This window comes from Telopea speciosissima, chromosome 1 (genome assembly GCF_018873765.1).
Source record: "Telopea speciosissima isolate NSW1024214 ecotype Mountain lineage chromosome 1, Tspe_v1, whole genome shotgun sequence".
In the NCBI taxonomy this organism is placed as follows: domain Eukaryota; kingdom Viridiplantae; phylum Streptophyta; class Magnoliopsida; order Proteales; family Proteaceae; genus Telopea; species Telopea speciosissima.
In genome coordinates, this window is record NC_057916.1 from 63,177,268 (window position 1) to 63,197,391 (window position 20,124).

A 20,124-nucleotide genomic window follows, 5' to 3' on the forward strand; every position below is an offset into this window, starting at 1 on the left:
TTTCAGACCCGAGTTTTCGAACCTTGCTCAAGAGGACATGTTTAAGAAAGTTGTTTACGACCATTAGGAATTAGTTTAGCCTTCCAACTAAGTGTTGACTGAATCTTGCCAACATGGGGTGCAACGTACATGAAGTCTGGGCTGCCCTTAAACATAGGAGCACCCAATTTGTGTTTTGGGAATGCCATCCCTTATGAATTCTGGGCTGTCCCTAAACATAGGATCCGTCCCTTGTTACACTTCCTTTTTTATTGTTGTAAGGGTGGTGTATTTCTATCAATCTTGGGTTTCTTGCTGATTTTTTTTCTCCTTCATTGAGGGCTGTACCTATTCTTTCTTGTTTCGGGTCTCATGGTCCATTGGTTCTTCATTGTTGTGGTATATGGTGCTGTAGCTTTATCTACTTTAGTTTTTATGAAGTGGTTGCATTCAAAAGAAATGAAGAGAGCAACCTGTACAGTCAGGTGCTTTATATACTTATTTAAACAACTAGCAACCACACTGGAAACCAGTAACTGAAGCCACAATATGCATTATAGAACTTATGCAAGGCATATACAAGAATATACCCAGAGACAATAAGAGCGTCCCAGTGCACGAGGCTCCGGCTACTGCAGGGTCTAGGAGGGGGAAATGTACACAGCCTTACCCCCTGCTTCGCAGGAGAGGATGTTTCCAAGTTTTGAACCCGCAACCAAGAGGTTGCAATAACGCAACTTAACCGTTGCTCCAAGGCTCGCCCACTAGTATATCCAAAGACAATATCCAGAAAAATAGAAAACACAGCCCGGGGGGGGGGGGGTAGTTGTCAGGTATTGTGAAGGCAATATGGCTATACGTTTTAGGCTTTAGCATACTGAAGTTGGTTATGTGTTTCTTTACTTCACCATCGGTACTTTAGTAGTTAAATTGGTAGACAACGTAGCATTGGATAAATTTTATAAATGAGACTGACGAGTGTTTACTCATAGAAGCATACAAATGAGAGTTCTAGTTCAACAATCTCTATATTGGATCATAGCACTGAATGATTTGATTCATTTCTTGATCAAATATGAATGTTTTGTGTTTTTTAATTTCAAGACAGATTAGATTAAATAGGTTATCTCTAACTCTTCTTATATTTTACAGGAAAATTCTCGAGTTGATTTGCCATCAGGTTGGGAATGGGTTGATGATTGGCATGTTGATAATGCATCTGTGAACACTGCTGATGGCTGGGTTTATGCTCCAGACATTGAACACTTAAAGTGGCCGGAGACATATAATCACTTAAAATTCATTAACTATGCAAGGAAAAGGAGATGGATCAGGAATAGGAAACAAATCTCCAATAATGTAAGGCAGCAAATATCAGTCGGGTTACTGAAACCTGGAGATACAATTCCTCTTCCTCTTTCAGGTGTGACACATCCTGGATTATACATCCTGCAGTTAAGACCATGGAATGTCAATGATCCTGATGAATACTCTTGGAGCTCAGTTTTTGATGGGAATGATCAGTTGGACGCTTCTGGTCAACCTAAAGGAATCTCAGAAATTTGTGTATCAACTCTTACTGAATCTGAGAAACTGTTGTGCTGCACCCGAGTAAATAACAGTTCTTCAAATTGTGGGTCAGGGTTGTGGTTCTGTTTGAGCATACAAGCCACAGAGATTGGGAAAGATATTCATTCAGATTCTATTCAGGATTGGAATATTGTGATTAAATCTCCGCTATCCATCATTAATTTTCTTCCCCTATCAGCGGAATTTTCTGTTCTTGAAAGGCAAGCTAGTGGTCAGTTCATTCACTGCTCTCAAGGAGTGTTTCTACCTGGAGAAACTGTGAAGATATACAACGCTGACCTGAGAAACCCTTTGTACTTTTCACTGCTTCCACAAAGAGGATGGCTTCCAATGCACGTAAGCTCTAAGTGAAATCTTTTCTTCCCCCCCCCCCCCCCCAGGTAAATTGCATTATTTCTCAACAACTACATTTCTTCTCACAGTTTTGTTCCATTTCAGGAAGCTGTCATCATATCCCATCCCAGCAAGGTTCCATCCAAAACAATAAGTTTTAGAAGTTCATTTTCTGGAAGGTTTGCCATGAACACCACATGCTGCGGAAATATCTTTCTCGTCTCTTTTTTCTTCTTTCACTGTCCATTTGTGTAATGCCTGTTTCTTTGCAGGATCGTTCATGTCATTCTTGAACAAATCCCAAATAAAGAACAGCATATTGTGGCAAAGGTTGTTAGAGTCTATGCTCCCTACTGGATTGCCAGTGCCAGATGTCCTTCCCTTACATATAGGGTTGTAGATAGATCAGTGAAGAGGAAAAAACGGAATTTCTCTCTCCCATTCCCTTCAAAGCAGAGAAATGAAGTAATCCTTGAGGAGATCACTGAAGAGGAAATATTTGACGGATATAGCATCGATTCTGCACTAAACTTTAAACTTGTTGGCCTCTCAGTGTCTATAAGTCAATCAGGCAAAGAACAATTTGGACCTGTTAGAGACCTTACTCCTCTTGGGGACCTGGTTAGTTTCATCCTGAATTCCTCCTCCTCTCCTTTATTTCATCTTTAAAGAGGTCAACAGACTATTAAGGTTCTTTATCCCCCCCCCCCCTCCTCTCTCTCTCTCTCTCTTTTAGGAAGGCTCAATGGATCTCTCTGCTTATGATTCTGATGGTAACTGCATCCGGCTCTTTATATCCTCAAAACCATGCCCCTATCAATCAATTCCTACGAAGGTAGTTACGAAACTTCATACCCTTGGTGGACTTATCCTGGAAATGATATATTTGGAGCTTGTTTTCCTTTTAGGTAATGTCTGTCCGGCCGTTCATGACATTCACGAACAGACTTGGTCAAAATATGTTTATCAAGCTAAGTAGTGAAGATGAGCCCAAGATCTTACGTACATCTGACTCAAGAGTCCCGTTTGTATTTCGTGAAACAGGGAGGCCTGATAAATTCCAGGTTTTCAAAGTCTTACCATCCCTCATTATACAAGTTTATTTTCTTTTTATCAAATTTATATGTGATCACTGACATTGTAATCTCCCATCTTCCTCCTCCCATGCACATTGAGTCTCTATTCAAGTCCAGTCCTTATTCAGTTAATGTATAGTCTAATAATATCTGAAAAACAACAAAAAATTATTGAAATTGCATTAAGAAGAATTATGTCAAGTTTAATTTTCCTTTCTCTATAATAGTTATCCTGTAAATGGGGAAATGTGAGAAAAAATTGTCAATTTCACAAAATCATATACCTTCTATCAGAATAAGATAGAAATTTCAAACTACTTGGACTTTATTATGGTTCACTGAGGAAGGGTGGGTATCAAATTTGAAAATCTGCCTGATTATCAGCAACCATAAATTGTAGATGGCAGAAACCAATACAAGGAAAACTATTTTGTTTGCACATGAAAAGAATAAGACAACTGAACAAAGTTCAGAGTTGAGACAATTGAGGATAAAAACAGGCAGAGAAAAAGAATTGAACTTTGTACTTGTTACAGTGCCAAAATAGAGTAACTTGTTAGACTTGTGGATTCTTTCAAATGTTGTATATGAGGAGTAAAGTATGCACTAAATGATTAACTAATTTCAATGTACTTTATGATTCGTAGGCTCGACTGGAGGATACGGAATGGTGTTTTCCTGTTGAAATTGTGAAAGAGGACACCATCTATCTAGTTTTGAGAAAACATAATGGTGCCAGGAGATTTGTGAGGACAGAAATTCGAGGCTATGAGGAGGGATCACGTTTTGTAGTTGTGTTCCGTTTAGGATCTACAAATGGTCCTATCAGGTATATTCCTTTGTATCTATATAGAAGCTTCATACTAGCACCTTTATAAGCACATTGCAATATGTTATCATGTAAAAGATAAACAAATAAAATATCATTCTGCATTGACAGACTGGAGAACAGAATAGTGAGCAAGACAATCAGGATACGCCAGTCTGGCTTAGATGATAATGCCTGGATTCAATTAGAATCCCTGTCAACTACAAATTTCTGTTGGGAAGATCCATATGGACATAGACAAATCGATGCTGAGATCAAGAATGGGAGTAATATATCTGTCCAAAAGTTCAGCTTGGATAAGACAGGAGTATATGCTGCAGATGAGACAGCACCAGGAGTACAGCTTCAAATTGTAGAAATTGGTGTTATTATGGTTGTGAGATTCATTGAAGACAGGTCATCAGATTCAAATGTACAGGAACAAAACAATGTCCTGGCATCTATTGGAAATTGGGGCATCTCTTGTATGCAAAGAACCCAACAGATTGATACTGCTCCTATAGAGGTTATAATTGAGCTGGGTGTTGTTGGAATTTCTCTAATAGATCATAGACCACGAGAGCTTGCATACTTATACTTGGAGAGGGTTTTTGTTTCATATTCAACTGGTTATGATGGGGGCACCACCAGCAGGTAAGACTGCAATATTATATACTTACATATCAACCCCATTTAGTTGGGTTTTTTGCTGAATTATAGTTGAGGTTGTTTTGTTCCTTTCCTTTTATTTTTATTATTTATACTCTGTCCTTACTCGAATCCATGTAGCCGACCCCATTTAGTTGGGATAAGGCGTAGTATATTTCTTTGGAATGGCATGCTCTGATTGCATAGATCAGAATTTGTAGTTTACCATTGGACATCACTTCTTCGATATATACTACACTTTGGGAATTTGGATTTCTAATGACATCACCTTCATTCTTTATAAGGGTATCATTTTTATTTCTTGATGTAGCTATTTCTAGGATGTCTCCATTCTTAGTGATGGGTATTTTTCATTGCAAGAAGTTATAAAAATCTTTGAACTCTGGTGGTTATGGGCCTGGTATAACCCCTACGCGTTGGTGTTGCTAGATACAGAAAGTGGTTGTTAAATGCAGAAGTGAACTCTGGAAAAATAAGATTTTTAATTATTTGAGAAGGGAGAGAGATTGAAGAAAATGTTGGATTCAAATCCAAATCGCTGGAACTTTGCAAAATGCATTTATAGCATGGCACAAGAAAGCAAACTGGTTGGGAGAAAATTGTTTGTTCTCATCATTGGGTTAGTGGTTTTAGATGAGTTGATTTTTTACTTCACCAGTTGCCAACAAATAACCTAAGTTGATAAAATATGAGGAATCTTGAAAATTGCATAATAGCTTCAGGTTCAATAATAAACAACATAAAAATCAAAAAACAGTTCCTCTGACCTGGTAGCATAAACAAATCGAGAATTAAAAGAAAGAAAGCAACCTAAAATCTTACCAGTTGGAAGAATCACTGATGAAAAGCAAAATATAAACAACTGCTGCAGCTAATAACAAAGGTATCGGAAGTTATAGAGCTATTGTCCTGCATCGGTTTGTTCAGGTACATAGTGCCTTCATATACTTGAGGAGCTCTCTCCATCTAATTCCTTAAAGGACATACCCAGTGCACGAGGCTCCCGCCACTGCGGGTTCTAGGGAGGGTCATAATGTACGCAGCCTTACCCCTGGCTTTCGCAGAGAGACTATTTCCAGAACCCATGACCACTTTGTCACAGTGGAGCAACCTTATCGTTTCACCAAGGCCCACCCTCTAATCCCTTGGACCCTGCAACAAAAGGTATGAATGGCACAACCGCTTACCCAAGTATACCCTTGGGCATCCAAATTATTCTATTCTATAATTATAATTGCATTAGAATTTGTTACACATCATTATTATATGGACGTCTATGCTCCTACTCCATCTGTAACTTGAACAAACAAAGTCTAAATCTAAAATAATTAATGCTGAAACAATTAAGGACTCTTAAAGAAATGCTGATGTGACTGTTGAACCAAAACTCTAACCCAAGATACACAAGCCTTTTACAGTATAAATTTCTGAAATAAACTGAGTAACCTTATAAGTGAATTATATGTTTACTGTTAAGATATGTAATATGATAGGGGCCCTTATCGTGGTTTGTTTCCTTTATTTCTTTGTCTTTAATTGTTAGTTTCCAAGTCTAAGTAAGCTTCTATTTAGGGTTTAGGTTTTAGGCTTAACTATGTAAGAGTTATATTTCTTTTGTATTCTGTTTTAGGCTTAATATAAATATATGTTGGCTGGTACGGTAGAACAAACATTCTATTGTACAGCCCTTTTCTCCCATTGTTCTCTCTTCTTCTCCATCTCTTTCTATCTTCTCTCTTCTCTTTGCCAGCACTGGTTACAGGTTCTCTGGATTCTTTACATGGTATCAGAGCGGTTGTAACCAGTAACTGATTCTCTCCATAATAGCCGTTTTGAGAGTCGTTTTGAGTTTCTGGTTTGAAGAAGGAAACCCTAGTTCATAAAAGAAGAAGAAGAACTAGGGTTTCGTATGCTGAACACTGAAGTATAGTATGATGAATCATACATGTTGGGTTCGAAAGTTTTCTGGCAGTGGTGTTTATTCTGCCGCATGGATTGTTTGGTTTCTGGTATCGATTTTGGGGTTATGAAATCGCTGAATATGGTAGTCGATTGTTGATGGCGTTTTGATATTGTTGAAGCCCTTTCTGTTTGATGTTGAGTGGTTCATTGGTTCTTTGATTATATCTGTTGCTGCTATGGTTTCTGATATTTGTTGGTTTGAAGGTTTGATTGATGGAGTCTATGTTGTCTCCTGGAGTCGGCTGCCACTGCTTTTCGTTTGCTTATCTGGGTATCGATTCGCTGAATCGATTTGCACTTGTAATGCTCCTATCGATGCTGATGTTGCTGCCATCGATTCCTATTTCATATTTGATTTGTATCGTTGCATCTAGTATGTTGCTGGGATTTCCTTCTCCTTCTAATCGACTTCTTCTTGATACGGCTTCAATTGCTGCTGGCCTACCTTCCAGGATCGATTTTCTGCTTTGATTGCTGCTATAGATTTGTTTCTGTTTCCCCCTTCGTTTGTTGTGAGAAACCAGTTGGAACTCAGATCTGGTTCTGAGTCCTACCGCCAGATTGGAGTGGCAGGTTTTTTGTTTAATCTTCGACCGTCTATTTGGAGTTGCAGGTTTTTTTGTTTAATCTGCCTTTGCTGGAATCGTATCTTTTCTAGTTTTACTGAGAGGTTGAAGACTTGAAGAATCCTACTTTTTGGGCGTTCTGTTCCGTGAGTTGTCCCTTCTTCGAATGGGTTTATAATTTCTTAGTTGCTGCCTTGCTGGGATGGTTGTCTTTATCTTTTTCTTTCTCTAGTTTCCTTCCCAAGTTTGCCTCTACACTTTACTATTCTGCTCAATTTTATTTCAAGTTACCCTTATCTTCTTCATCATTCCAAGTTTGCCCATTGGCTTGGATTGTGTTTTGAACTGAATTTCACCAAATTACAGCTATGCCATCCTTTTTCAACTTTCTGTTATTTACCATTCTGCCAGTCCCCTATTTATCTACCCAAGAGCCACTTGAAAATTCTGGTTAATTACCAGATTGCCACTACTTCCTTGTACTTATCTTTTACCTCTCTTTGGTGGATCAATAATTTGGTTTAAGCCTGGGATTGCATTGGGATTGATGGATTAATTACAAATTTGCCATAATCTTGCTTTGGTGGAATCTGTTGCATAAGTTTGGGATTTTGTTTGCTATCATGAGGGGTTCTTATTTTTATTGGCTATTAAATTAAGTGAAGAAGAAGAAGAAGAAAGAAGAAGAGAGGAGAAGGAGAAAGAAGAACTGCACAATTGGGACTGCAGCCGTTAGAAGGACTGCCCCCAAAACACATTATTAAATAGGGTAAAAGACAAATAACACCAAGAGACAAAAATACCCCCAACATAGGGAAATCGTGAATAGGGGCTGACGCTATTCCCTATTCACGACTCCCCGTCTCTCCCTTACTTCTAACACTCCCCCTCAAGCTGGAGCATAGATGTTAATCATGCCCAGCTTGGTACAAATGTAATTCACTCTCATACTTCCCAAAGACTTGGTGAACAAATCAGCAAGTTGCTCCCCAGTGCGAATATAGCGAGGGGAAATAATCCCTTGCTGCAGCTTCTCACGAACAAAATGACAATCGACCTCAATGTGTTTCGTTCTCTCATGAAACACCGGATTCTCAGAAATATGAATAGCAGCTTAACTGTCACACCACAACAGCATAGGAGAATCATCACCAAATCCAAGTTCTGTCATCAATTGTTTAATCCACAGTAGTTCACAAGTGCCATGAGCCATAGCCCGATACTCTGACTCTGCACTAGACCGAGCTACTACAGTCTATTTCTTGCTCTTCCATGAAACAAGGTTCCCTCCAACAAAGACACAATAGCCCAAAGTAGACTTTCTATCAATAGGAGATCCTGCCCAATCTGCATCAGTAAATCCTTCAATCCTTTTATGACTATGATTAGAATACAAGAGACCACGGCCTGGATCCTTCTTAATATATCTCAACACCCTGATAACTGCCTCCCAATGAGCTGTCCTAGGGGCGGACATAATTTGACTCAGTACACTGTCAGGAAAAGAGATGTCAGGTCTGGTCACAGTCAAATAGTTGAGTTTTCCCTACAAGCCTTCGATACTTCTCTGGATCAGCCAGAACATCCCCATCCTCTGCCATGAGTTTCACATTTGGATCCATAGGAGTATCCAAAGGCCTAGAGCCCAGTAATCCTGTCTCTGAAAGTAAATCAAGCACATATTTTCGCTGTGAGAGCGAAATCCCTTTCCTTGAGTGAGCTACCTCAATACCCAAGAAGGACTTTAGTCGTCCCAAGTCCTTAGTCTGGAATTGCTGTCCCAAATATGTCTTCAAGCTCTCAATACCTGAAGAGTCATCCCCTGTAATAACAATATCATCTACATAAACTACCAAAAATATCTTCCCTGCATCTGACTGCCTGAAGAACACTGACTGATCACTCTCAGACCGGGTCAAACCAAACTCCAGCACAACATCTGTAAAGCGGCCAAACCAAGCTCGTGGTGACTGCTTCAGCCCATACTAAGATTTCCTCAGCTTACACACCTTACCAGACTCCCCCTGAGCAACAAAACCAGGAGGTTGCTCCATATATACCTCCTCAAGGAGGTCCCCATGCAAGAACGCATTCTTGACGTCTAGCTGAAATAATGGCCAGTGATGTATAGCAGCCAAGGAAATTAAAATGCGGACAGAAGTAAGCTTTGCAACTGGAGAGAAAGTATCCAGATAGTCCACACCGTACACCTGGGCATAGCCCTTTGCAGCAAGACGGGCCTTCAATCGAGCCACAGACCCATCAGGGTTAACCTTCACCACAAAGATCCAGCGACAACCGATAGCAGACTTACCAGAGGGTAAAGAAACAAGCTCCCATGTCTAATTGTCCTTCAGAGCAGATAATTCCTCAGTCATGGCAGCCCCACCGACTTAGGAATAGGATAACTGTCAATAGTAGATAAACTAGCAACAAAAGAAGAGGACAAACGAGCATAGGACACAAAACGATCAATAGGGTGCTGGGTACAACTGCAAACCCCCTTACGGGTAGCAATAGGAACATCAAGATCCGAAATAGGAGGTATAGTAACAGAGGAGGAAGTACCTGAGGTAGAATCTGAAGGCAAGGATAACGTGGTAGATGGTGTTGTCTGGGTACTGTATCTCTCCATAGGTGTAATGCGATGTGTCGGTACATCAGGTGGGCGACGACGGAAAACATCCAGTGGTTTGGTAGGAGGTGGCACCGTAGGCAAAGGATCCTGCACAAGAGTAGAAGTATTGACAACATAAAGAGAGAGATCATCGTCCATCTCCGAAGCAGGCAGCGAGGATGCAACAAATGGAGTAGATTCAAAAAAGGAGACATCAGCGGTAACAAAGTACTTTCGCAGATCAAAAGAATAACACCGGTAACCCTTTTGGGTTTTAGAATACCCCACGAAAAGACATTTAAGAGCTCTAGGATCCAACTTAGAGCGACCAGGACGATGATCCTGAATAAAACAAATACACCCAAAAACATGTGGTGGTAAGACAAACGACGGATAAGAAGGGAACAACAAAGAATATGGAATACCACCACTCAAAACAAAAGAAGGCATGCGGTTAATAAGATAACACGCAGTCAGAGCAGCATCAGCCCAAAAAACTTTAGCCACTTTCATCTCAAATAAAAGAGATCAAGTAACCTCCATCAAATGTCTGTTCTTCCTCTCAGCTACACCATTTTGTTGAGGTGTATCCGCACAAGAGGACTGATGAATGATCCCATGTTGAACCATAAACTCATTAAAGGGAGCACAAAAATATTCTTTTGCATTGTCACTTCGAAGAACTTTCAAAGAAGTTGTAAATTGATTCTGAATTTCAAGCACAAAAGTACAGAAAATGGAATATAATTCAGAACGATCCTTCATTAAATAAATCCAGGTAACTCTGGAAAAGTCATCTACAAAAGTGACAAAGTAACGAAAACCCAACACAGACGAAACAAGACACGGACCCCACACATCTGAATGAACTAAAGAAAAGGGTTGGACAGCCCTGTTACTGACTCGAGGGGGATAACTTACACGGTGAAGTTTCCCAAACTGACAAGACTCACACTGCAAACTAGACAAGGACTGAAATCGACTATCTAAAATCTTCAAACTCTGCAATAAAGGATGACCCAAACGACAGTGAATCTGATGAGGAAGTGCCACACTCGAACACGCCACAGTGGATGCGTCGTCAAGAAGATACAATTCCCCAGATACACGACCTCTACCAATCGTCTTCCTCGACTGGAGATCCTGAAACTCACAATAATCAGGAAAAAAAGGTAACCGAACAATTGTTAGCTTTGGTAAATTTTGGAACAGATAATAAATTGAAAGGAAATTTGGGCAAGTAAGAAACGGAAGACAACGACAAAGAGGGGGTAACATGCACAGTGCCTGTACCCCGAACCTTAGCAAGAGACCCATCGGCCAACACAACATTAGAAGAAGATTCACGAAATGAAGAAAAGATACCTGTTGCTCCAGTCATATGGTCCGAAGCACCTGAATCAATGATCCAGGGACGAGAAGTAGATGATAGGCATGCAATAGCATTACCTGGCTGAACTAGGGTAGCAGTGGAGAACTGAGATGACTGGGAATTCTAAAATTGCGTAAACCGCTCATAGTCTTCATCAGACATAGTCACTGTTTTACCCTCAGGCTTAGAAGGAGGGGTAACCACCGGATCACTACTGGCTGAATTTGCAAACTGAGGTGGTTTACCATGAAGCTTCCAACAAAAACGCTGAATGTGACCAGCTCTGCCACAATGATGACAAGTGCGCACCTGTCCTGAAGTCTCTGAAGTACCGGATGTGGGTGCTTTACTGTTCCCTGACCCACGACCACGGCCACCACCACTGCTGCCCGTACCTGTCCCGCCACTAGGCCCACGGTTGGGAAAGGTTGCAAGTGCTGAACTCTCATTACCATGGGTGGAGTCTTGGCTGTTCTCACGAGAAACCCATAACAGGCGAGAAAAAGCTTCTGGATTGGTGACTCTATCCCCACCAAGAATTTGAGACCGTACTGGCTCAAATTCTTTTCGAAGTCCACCCAAAAATACCATAACAGCCAGCTACTCGCGCTGTTGCTGCATCTCCTTCACATCAGACGTGAGAGGAAGAATAGAATTCAGCTCCTCATATAGTCGCTTGAATTCCGCAAAATATTGGGTTACACTTAGAGTCTTCTGATCCACTTTATAAAATGCTTGGGACAGGTCATAAATCCGAGACAAGTTGTCCTTCCCAGAATAGAGGACATTCAAGTATTCTCATAAATCATTTACTGTGTCAATGTGAGTAACCAGGTCTGCAATCTGATTATCCATTGAGTTCAACATCTGACTCAATATTTGTGCATCCACTGTATCCCATGTCGTGTCTCCTTCAGGCTTTGGCTTTGTGAGATGATCCTGTTGATCACGTCCCGTCAAGGCCAATCGAACCACCTTCCTTTCGGTAATGCGATGAGAAGAGGAGGACAGTTCAGTCACAGTCGTCTTTGCATCACCCATGCTTAACTAAACACCTTGAATCTTCACTTGCAAACACTTCTGAAATTCACAGAATAGTCTCGGACAGAGGACAGCAAGCACTTCTCAACTGTCAAACACTTCTGAAATTCACAAACAGTTCTGTAACTGTAGGACAGCAGGGTGATATGATCTTCAATCACTCACAACCAACAAACACCAGCCAGCAAGAAGATAAGAGCTTCAATCAACCACGAAAAAATTCTGGAATTGATTTTTGTAGTGAAACCAATACACCAGCCAGCAAAATAAATACCCTCCAATAAATCGATTCAGAAAAAAAGAACAATATCAGTCTCCAAATCGCAAAACAGCACCTGAATCGATCTCAATCTTCATACATACCAAAAATTGAGACCTAGTTCTTTTATGTAGACATGAACTAGTCTCAAACAGTTCCACAAAGTTGCAGCATAGGGTGCTGCATCCCCTTCACAGTAAGATCACGAAAATCCTCAAAGCTTTAGGTCTCCAAAGTCGCAACCTTGTTTTGATCCAAACGAAGAGAATGAAGAAGGTTCGAGGATGTTAAATTGACTCCTACAGTCCTAGCTTTGATACCATATTAAATTAAGTGAAGAAGAAGAAAAAGAAAGAAGAAGAGAGGAGAAGGAGAAAGAAGAACTGCACAATTGGGACTGCAGCCGTTAGAAGGACTGCCCCCAAAACACATTATTAAATAGGGTAAAAGATAAATAACACCAAGAGACAAAAATACCCCCAACATAGGGAAATCGTGAATAGGGGCTGACGCTATTCCCTATTCACGACTCCCCGTCTCTCCCTTACTTCTAACAGCGATTATATGTGGTTGATCATGATTGAAGATTAATTTATTGGGATCTTATTTGCTGGTGCTCTTGCTTATAAGATTTGTTGAGATGTCCGTCCTTTGAGATGTTGATTATTAGTCGTTATTTGTTCACGTGTAATGCTACACGTGAGGGGGAGATTGAAGATGTCTACTAGCTGTGAAGATGTCTACTGCAAGCAATTTTATCAGAGATTTGGAGCTCAGGAGTGAGTCTGATTGTTTGTTGGAGTGCCTTCCTCGAGATGGACTTTTGTGTAGCCATTGGAGCTGCACTTTTATGGACTTTTGTGTAGCCACTGGAGCTGCATTTTTGTGTAGCCACTGGAGCTGCACTTTTATGGATTTTTGTGTAGCCACTGGAACTGCACTTTTATGGACTTTTGTGTAGTCACTAGAGGAGCTGCACTTTTATGGGATTTTGTGTAGCCATTGGAGTTGCACTTTATCTATCTTTGTTTGAACAGGTTTTTTTTTTTTCTAGATGAATAAGAATTTCATTACCAAAGGAAAGAAAAGGGGGGGGGAGAGGGAACAAACCAGCACAAGCCAAAAACAAAGTCCTACCATAAAGGCCAGGACAAGCAAAAGAGGGGAAGGGCCCCAACAAAATCAGCGAACTAAAGAAAGGAAAAATACACGGTCTTCAGGAGACAACCAGAGCCAATCTCAACAAAGACACTCTATCCCGAATCCGCAGGCTCATGGCAGAGGGTATGGTCTCTGATGTCCAAGCTTAGAGGCAAAATCTTTTCCGGACAGGGAAGGGCATAGGTGATGTAGGGACGGATATTTGGGAAAGGAGGGGAGCTGGGGTTATGACGACGAAAGACTCTAGGGGCCGTGAGGGCAAAAGACTGGGTCAAAGAGGAGGTTAACCCGTTACTGGAGTTCAGGCCCAAACAAGGGTGGGCTGGCAAGGGAGGGTTAGAGGAAAGGGGCAGATTGCCAAAAGGATCTGACCCATGAGGCCCAACAGGGTTAATCAATGAGGATTGAGAGGTGGGTCGGGCTATAGAGGGAGTAGGGACCACAAGGGTAGTGTTAGAGGGATTCACCAAAGGGGTTGCGGTAGGAGAGGGAGAGGATGGGGAAAAGGAGGATCGAGGGCCCAGAAAGGACTTTGAATGACCTTTGAGAAAGTGGGTAATCCCCAGGCTCGATGGGATTGTTCTGGGAGAAGTCGGAGGAGAAAGAACAGGGGCAGAGGAAGCTTGGACAGTCTGATGAGGAACAGAGGAGACTGGCAGAGGATGGCGACAGGTCGATTCGGAGGGCAGATGAGGATCAGAGGTCGAATCATCAGGAAATGGGATAGTAGCATCGTTGCAAAGACCATCGGATAAGAGAATGGCATAACGATGGACCAGCGGTTGGACCAGCGGACATGAGGGAGGAGAGCCTGAAACCGGGAACTTCTTGCGACTGGATCGGCGGTGTCTGCTTCTTCCCCGGCCACGGCTTGGCCCACGGGCTGCAAAGTCTACCGGAGCAGTCGAAGACGGAGGAAAATTTGAGTGGCCAGGGCTTTTTGCCGTAGGGTCCTTCGACGCAAGCGATATAGGATCGACTTCACACATGTCATTGGTAGGGTATTTGTGAGTAGAGCCTTCATTGCACACTGCAGTAGAAGTAAGGGACTTGGGAGTACAAGTTTGGGTGAGATGACCAAACGCCTTGCAAACGAAACACTGGGACGGAAGCCTTTCGAAGTGAATCTTCTGATGGAAAGAGAAACCTTCGTCATCCACAACAGTGACTAAGGATGGAGGGAGAGCACCGGCAGAGACCTCAACGCAGATCCGAGCAAACGACAGCCTGTCCATCTTTTTGGTTCTCTTATCGGAGTAAAGGGGTTTTCCGACGACAGAGCCGATAATGCTAAGACCCTTTTCACACTAGAAGTGGAGAGGAAGACCTGGTAGCGTGATCCACAGAAGAATGGAATGGGAATCGACCTTGTTGAGTTGTAGTTGGTGATCCCATTGTCGCAGGATGATAGGATTTTTCTCCACATGCCAAGGACCACCCTCAAGAGCTTTTAGCTTATCATCTTCTTCAGAGAATTTGAAGATGAAAACTCTATTTTCTAAGAGGTAAGCATCCATGGTCCCTTGGGTTAACCATTGCTTTGTTATCCATGGTCCCTTGGGTTAACCATTGCTTTGTTGGAGACGACTTCACAATATTTAAGGGAGGTCTGCTCCCAAGGAAGTGTCCTACCAAGCAGTTCATCCATTTAGGGATTTCAGAGTCAAGGAGCCCAGACGGGCAGAGGCCAACAATTTTGTCACCAACAATGGAAGGTTGGACGAAGTGGAGAAGGTGACCCTCCCTAGCAGAGGAAGGTGATTACTACATGTGTTCAAGACTGGTGCTGCCTTTCATATCTGTTCGTGTTGGTCCAAGCTGGAGTTTTCCTTTGATATATGTATACTCCAGCTTGAGGGGGAGTGTTAAGATATGTAATATGTTAGGCGGAGTCCCCTTATCGTGGTTTGTTTCCTTTATTTCTTTGTCTTTAATTGTTAGTTTCCAAGTCTAAGTAAGCTTCTATTTAGGATTTAGGTTTTAGGCTTAACTAGGTAAGAGTTATATTCCTTTTGTAATTCTGTTTTAGGCTTAATATAAATATATGTTGGCTGGTAAGGTAGAACAAACATTCTATTGTACAGCCCTTTTCACCCATTGTTCTCTTTTCTTCTCCATCTCTTTCTATCTTCTCTCTTCTCTTTGCCAGCACTGGTTACAGGTTCTGGGATTATTTACATTTACTAATATGGTAAATAGTAAATCAAATGGGTTTACTGAGAATAATTCATAATCACTAAAAAGTGGAACAAAAATGAACTTCAAAATGGTGAATTAAAAAAATTACAATAAAGTCGCGCCCCTATCACATGGTTAAGCACAATATTCAAGATAATGCAAAGATCATTTAAGAATTATGAATGCCCATCTAGTTTGTAGTTTTCTTATGACTCGTATCGAATAGTTATAAAATTTTAGAACGGCATGATAAACTTAAGGGAAGTATATATATATATATATATATATATATATATATATATATATATATTGAGAGAGAGAGAGAGAGAGAGAGAGAGATAGATAGATAGATAGATAGATATTAATGAATTTTTTTTTGGAGGTGGGGGTACATGGAGGCTGATTTTCCTGTTTTAACTGTTGGAAAGGTTTGATTTTCTTTGGATTTGACTTGTGTCAACTTTCGTGGCCATCTCAGTTCTCAACCGTACTCTTCCTCTTGTATATCCTTTTACCAAAATTATTATCCATTTCTTAAACTTAATCTGACACGTGGTATAGTGTGATTGAGCTGGAATTTGAAATGTGAATGAATCGTGAGTGGACAACACAGCAATGAAGTTTGTGCTACAATTGAGTTCAACATGACTTAAAACCAAGGCCTTTGGAGAGAGAGGCTATGCTATCTCCATGTGGATGTGGAGGGAACTCTCTCCCTAGATTGAAACAATAAGAAGTCAAAATATTACTTCTGGATCATGGTCCCTATATATGATATGGAGTTCCAAGCTAGATTGAACTACTACTTTTGATGATCGTATAAGTATTCATGTATGTTTAACTTATTTATAAACAATGGTGAGGATATAAAAAGTTACGATGTATAAATTTGTTACTTTAACTTTATCCTGAATATAAATACCTTAGTTAATTTTATTAATAAGATATTACTCTTGGGTGATGGATCGCTGCTTCATTGACCAACACCCTTTTTGGGATTGAATGGGATAGAATCATGAGTCAAAGGGCATTTTGGACACTTCGTACTACGGGGGAATAATTATTCCATTGGCATGGTCTCTTGCTCCAGACCACGAATTTCCTTAGCTGGTCGGCAGAGCAGCAATCTTTTCTTTTCTTTAATGTTTAAGCTGTATTTCCCCAAATATTTGCCAATTTTAAAAAATATGTGGCCTTACCAAAATTACTAGCAGTACAGTGACTTAATTTGAAAATTTACTGACGTTTGGTGGTTTTTCTCTGATTTTTGGTAGATTCTGATTCCTTCTTATTTTAGCCTATTTAAGTGGAGAAGCTTTGACCATAATAGTTGTAACAATTACATTCCACAGTTTTTAGCTGCCATGCTATGTCATCAAAAAATATTAACTAAATACTTGTCTCTGCTGATGCCAGGTTCAAGCTTATATTTGGCTATTTACAGCTTGATAATCAGCTCCCACAAACATTGATGCCTGTTCTGTTGGCACCTGAACAAACAACTGACATGCAGCATCCAGTTTTCAAAATGACAATTACAGTGAAGAACGAGAATACTGATGGCACCCAGGTGTACCCGTACGTTTATATACGGGTAATGCTTAATTGAGAGTACTGTCATTTTGTAGACATGAGAAGATTGTATCATCATGTAAACATTTTCTTACAAAACTCTGTTGGAATGCTAGGTCACTGACAAGTGTTGGAGGGTTAGTATTCATGAACCCATTATTTGGGCATTGGTGGATTTCTACAATAATCTTCAGTTAGATCGAATACCCAAAAGCTCTAATATCTCAGAAGTTGATCCTGAGATACGAGTGGAGTAAGAACCTCACTTGTAGTTTTCATTCTGCAGCAAGTAAATGTTGAAATTTGAATAGATGTATAGCACGTTTTATCATTTATGTTCTCCCCCCCCCCCCCCTTTCTGCTCCATTCTTTTGTCAAGATATTCATATGATCTGCTACAACCTCTCCAATTGTGGTAAAAACAGCTGTATGGTATTTTCCCTGGTGGTTTTTCTACTCAAAAGTCAAAACACACTAGTTTTCTACTCTACCTTATGTGCAATTTACACATTAGGACAGGATTATAACATAACATTACAAACACACCGCTGCCGACACTAGCACTTCTTAACAGATATCATTAATTTAAACAAGAAAACGCAAGAAATTGGAATGAATTTCGAAATTTACCTTAAAATTTGCATTTTGGGTAAAATAGGATGATGCTTCATAATTGTAGTCCAAGGCTTGAACCTAAGAGAGAGGGAGAGGCTGAATCAAGGACTCAGAGACAACAATGAGCCTTTTTCTTGGGGTATCTATAACATTACAATGAGGTAAAATAGAAAGCTTGGAGCTAACGTCAAAAGATATGGCTGTCCAAATCTTGTCAAAGGAACGAGAGTTGGAGGTCCATCTGCGAAGATTGCGCTCCATCTAGATGTGAGAAATAGCGGCACCGAAAGCAAGCTTCCCTGCAGTGTCACAAATCGAGGTCCCTGAGGTCATGTCGTCCCAAAGCCATTACCTGGAGAAGGGGACGATTCTTCTATGGTGGAGCCAATGGTGGAGCCAGAAATTTCCTAAAACCTTTTGCCGAATAGAGGCCGAGAAGGGGCAGGAAAAAAAAAGGTGGTCTATGTCTTCAAGGCCATTCCAGTAAAGGACACAAGAGCAAATGGCAAACTTTGAGGAACTATCGATCGAGTGGGGGATGAAGCGACGGGAAAGGCCTTCACGAGAGGGAAGTGGGGGTGATTGAAGAGGGATGACCAGGTTTTTTGGGAGGGAGGGGGGTGAGGAAAGGAGGGAGGCGGGGGGGAGAAGGGGCTGACTGAACCACCAGGAGGTGGCCGGCCATGGGGGGGTGTCTTCTAAAATTTTACTCTACTTATTTGTGTATGTTTTTATTTGCATCAAATTTTCGTTCACTTCGGTTTTTCTCTAGCTAAAGAGTGGAAATGGGCAAAATACAGTCGAAATGAGGTATTTAAATGCCTCAGTTGTACCATTTCTGCGATATATGGTCTTCACTTATTTCTCCTGGCATTTTGTTTCGGGCACTTCCGAAACCAAAATATTTCGTCTACTTTTTGACCATTTCGGTTGTAAATGGTCGAAATTTGGAACCATGCTCACATCATTATCTTTGTTTTTTTTTTTTTTTTTGGTGAATAAAAATGCAATACCAAAAGGGAAGAGAAGGGGGCGGGAAGAATACACATGGAGAAGAGGGGGGGAAGCTATACAAAGACCCAAGCCCTAACAAGCCCTATAAGGGCGGGCTAGAGGTCTGAATAAAACAAACATCTAAGCTCCAAAAGGTAGCAATGTGCCTATTTCTAGGAGAGTCCACATCATTATCTTTGTTTAATACATGCAAGAGGAAAACTTTAGGAATTTAAGATTGTTGAGATGTTGGGAGTTATAGTGAGTGCGTTACTGAAATATAAGAGAATAAATACATAGAAATGTGGTTGGTACAGTGGCCATCAGTAGAAAAGCCAAGTTACTGACCTATAGTATATATATATATATATATATATATAATTTTATCCCAACTGCAAAGGAAATATGGTGCTAACTTTTCCTCTCTTTTTTTACAGCCTAATAGATGTTTCAGAAGTTCGGTTGAAGTTGTCACTGGAGACAGAACCAACTCAGAGACCTCATGGGATTCTAGGCATCTGGAGCCCCATACTGTCAGCAGTTGGAAATGCATTTAAAATTCAGGTAGAATCACTAATGCCATTTGCATTTATTTTTAACGAGTGTTATTGCTCTATTCAGCTCTATTCACTGTGAACTGACTGAATAACTTGAGCAAAGTCCCAATTTTCAATGTTCCATTTATAACTTTATCTTATCAAAAACTTGCGAGGACCAAATTGAACATATTTTATTAAATATACCGTTCTAATATGGGTTCAGGGGTAATATCATCCTTGTACCTATAGTGTCTAGGTTCATTATGCACATGTTAAATGTGCTAGTTGAGTGTTAAGCAAGTCTTCCATATTTATAATATTCTAAGATTATAAATAAAGGCATGGCCACTGTCTCATTGACAAGCCAGTATTCACGGAATTCAACATATACCAAGGACAAAACTAATCAGTAGCACAAGGGCAAGAGAGCTATCTCTGCAATTTTTCCATCAAAAGTTTATGCATATGGAAAGATATTGAAACTGTTGTGTGTTAAATTTCAGCAGCTTTCTTTTTGATGGAACAAATGACCCATTAGAAAGTGTTTCTAGTACATGCTAAGAGCATCATTATCAGTGACTCATGAACAGATAGTTTAATATTTCATTTCTTGATTTTATATATATATATATATATTTTAAGTTGGTAGAATGTGATTATGTTGGCCATTATCCAGCATCCCAAGTGTACCGATTGCACTTTTTGAGTATCGTTAATATTAATATTCCTTCACTATTTCCTCAGAAAAGAGGAAAAAAAACTTCTTTAGTGGCCAACCATCAGTACTTGAGTTT

The 20,124-nt window shown here is 40.5% G+C and overlaps 1 protein-coding gene across 2 annotated transcripts in view; it reads left to right on the forward strand.

The window, feature by feature from the left end:
- The window catches only part of LOC122648528, a 207,957-nt gene that overhangs the window by 167,201 nt on the left and 20,632 nt on the right, over positions 1 to 20,124 (forward strand). For both annotated transcript variants that reach the window (XM_043841740.1, XM_043841741.1), the window contains exons 47-56: positions 1,132 to 1,905; positions 2,008 to 2,081; positions 2,175 to 2,523; positions 2,639 to 2,737; positions 2,811 to 2,966; positions 3,626 to 3,807; positions 3,919 to 4,440; positions 17,028 to 17,205; positions 17,300 to 17,436; positions 19,229 to 19,355. In XM_043841740.1, the coding sequence (XP_043697675.1) occupies positions 1,132 to 1,905; positions 2,008 to 2,081; positions 2,175 to 2,523; positions 2,639 to 2,737; positions 2,811 to 2,966; positions 3,626 to 3,807; positions 3,919 to 4,440; positions 17,028 to 17,205; positions 17,300 to 17,436; positions 19,229 to 19,355 (2,598 nt within the window). The remainder of the gene's footprint in view (positions 1 to 1,131; positions 1,906 to 2,007; positions 2,082 to 2,174; positions 2,524 to 2,638; positions 2,738 to 2,810; positions 2,967 to 3,625; positions 3,808 to 3,918; positions 4,441 to 17,027; positions 17,206 to 17,299; positions 17,437 to 19,228; positions 19,356 to 20,124) is intronic.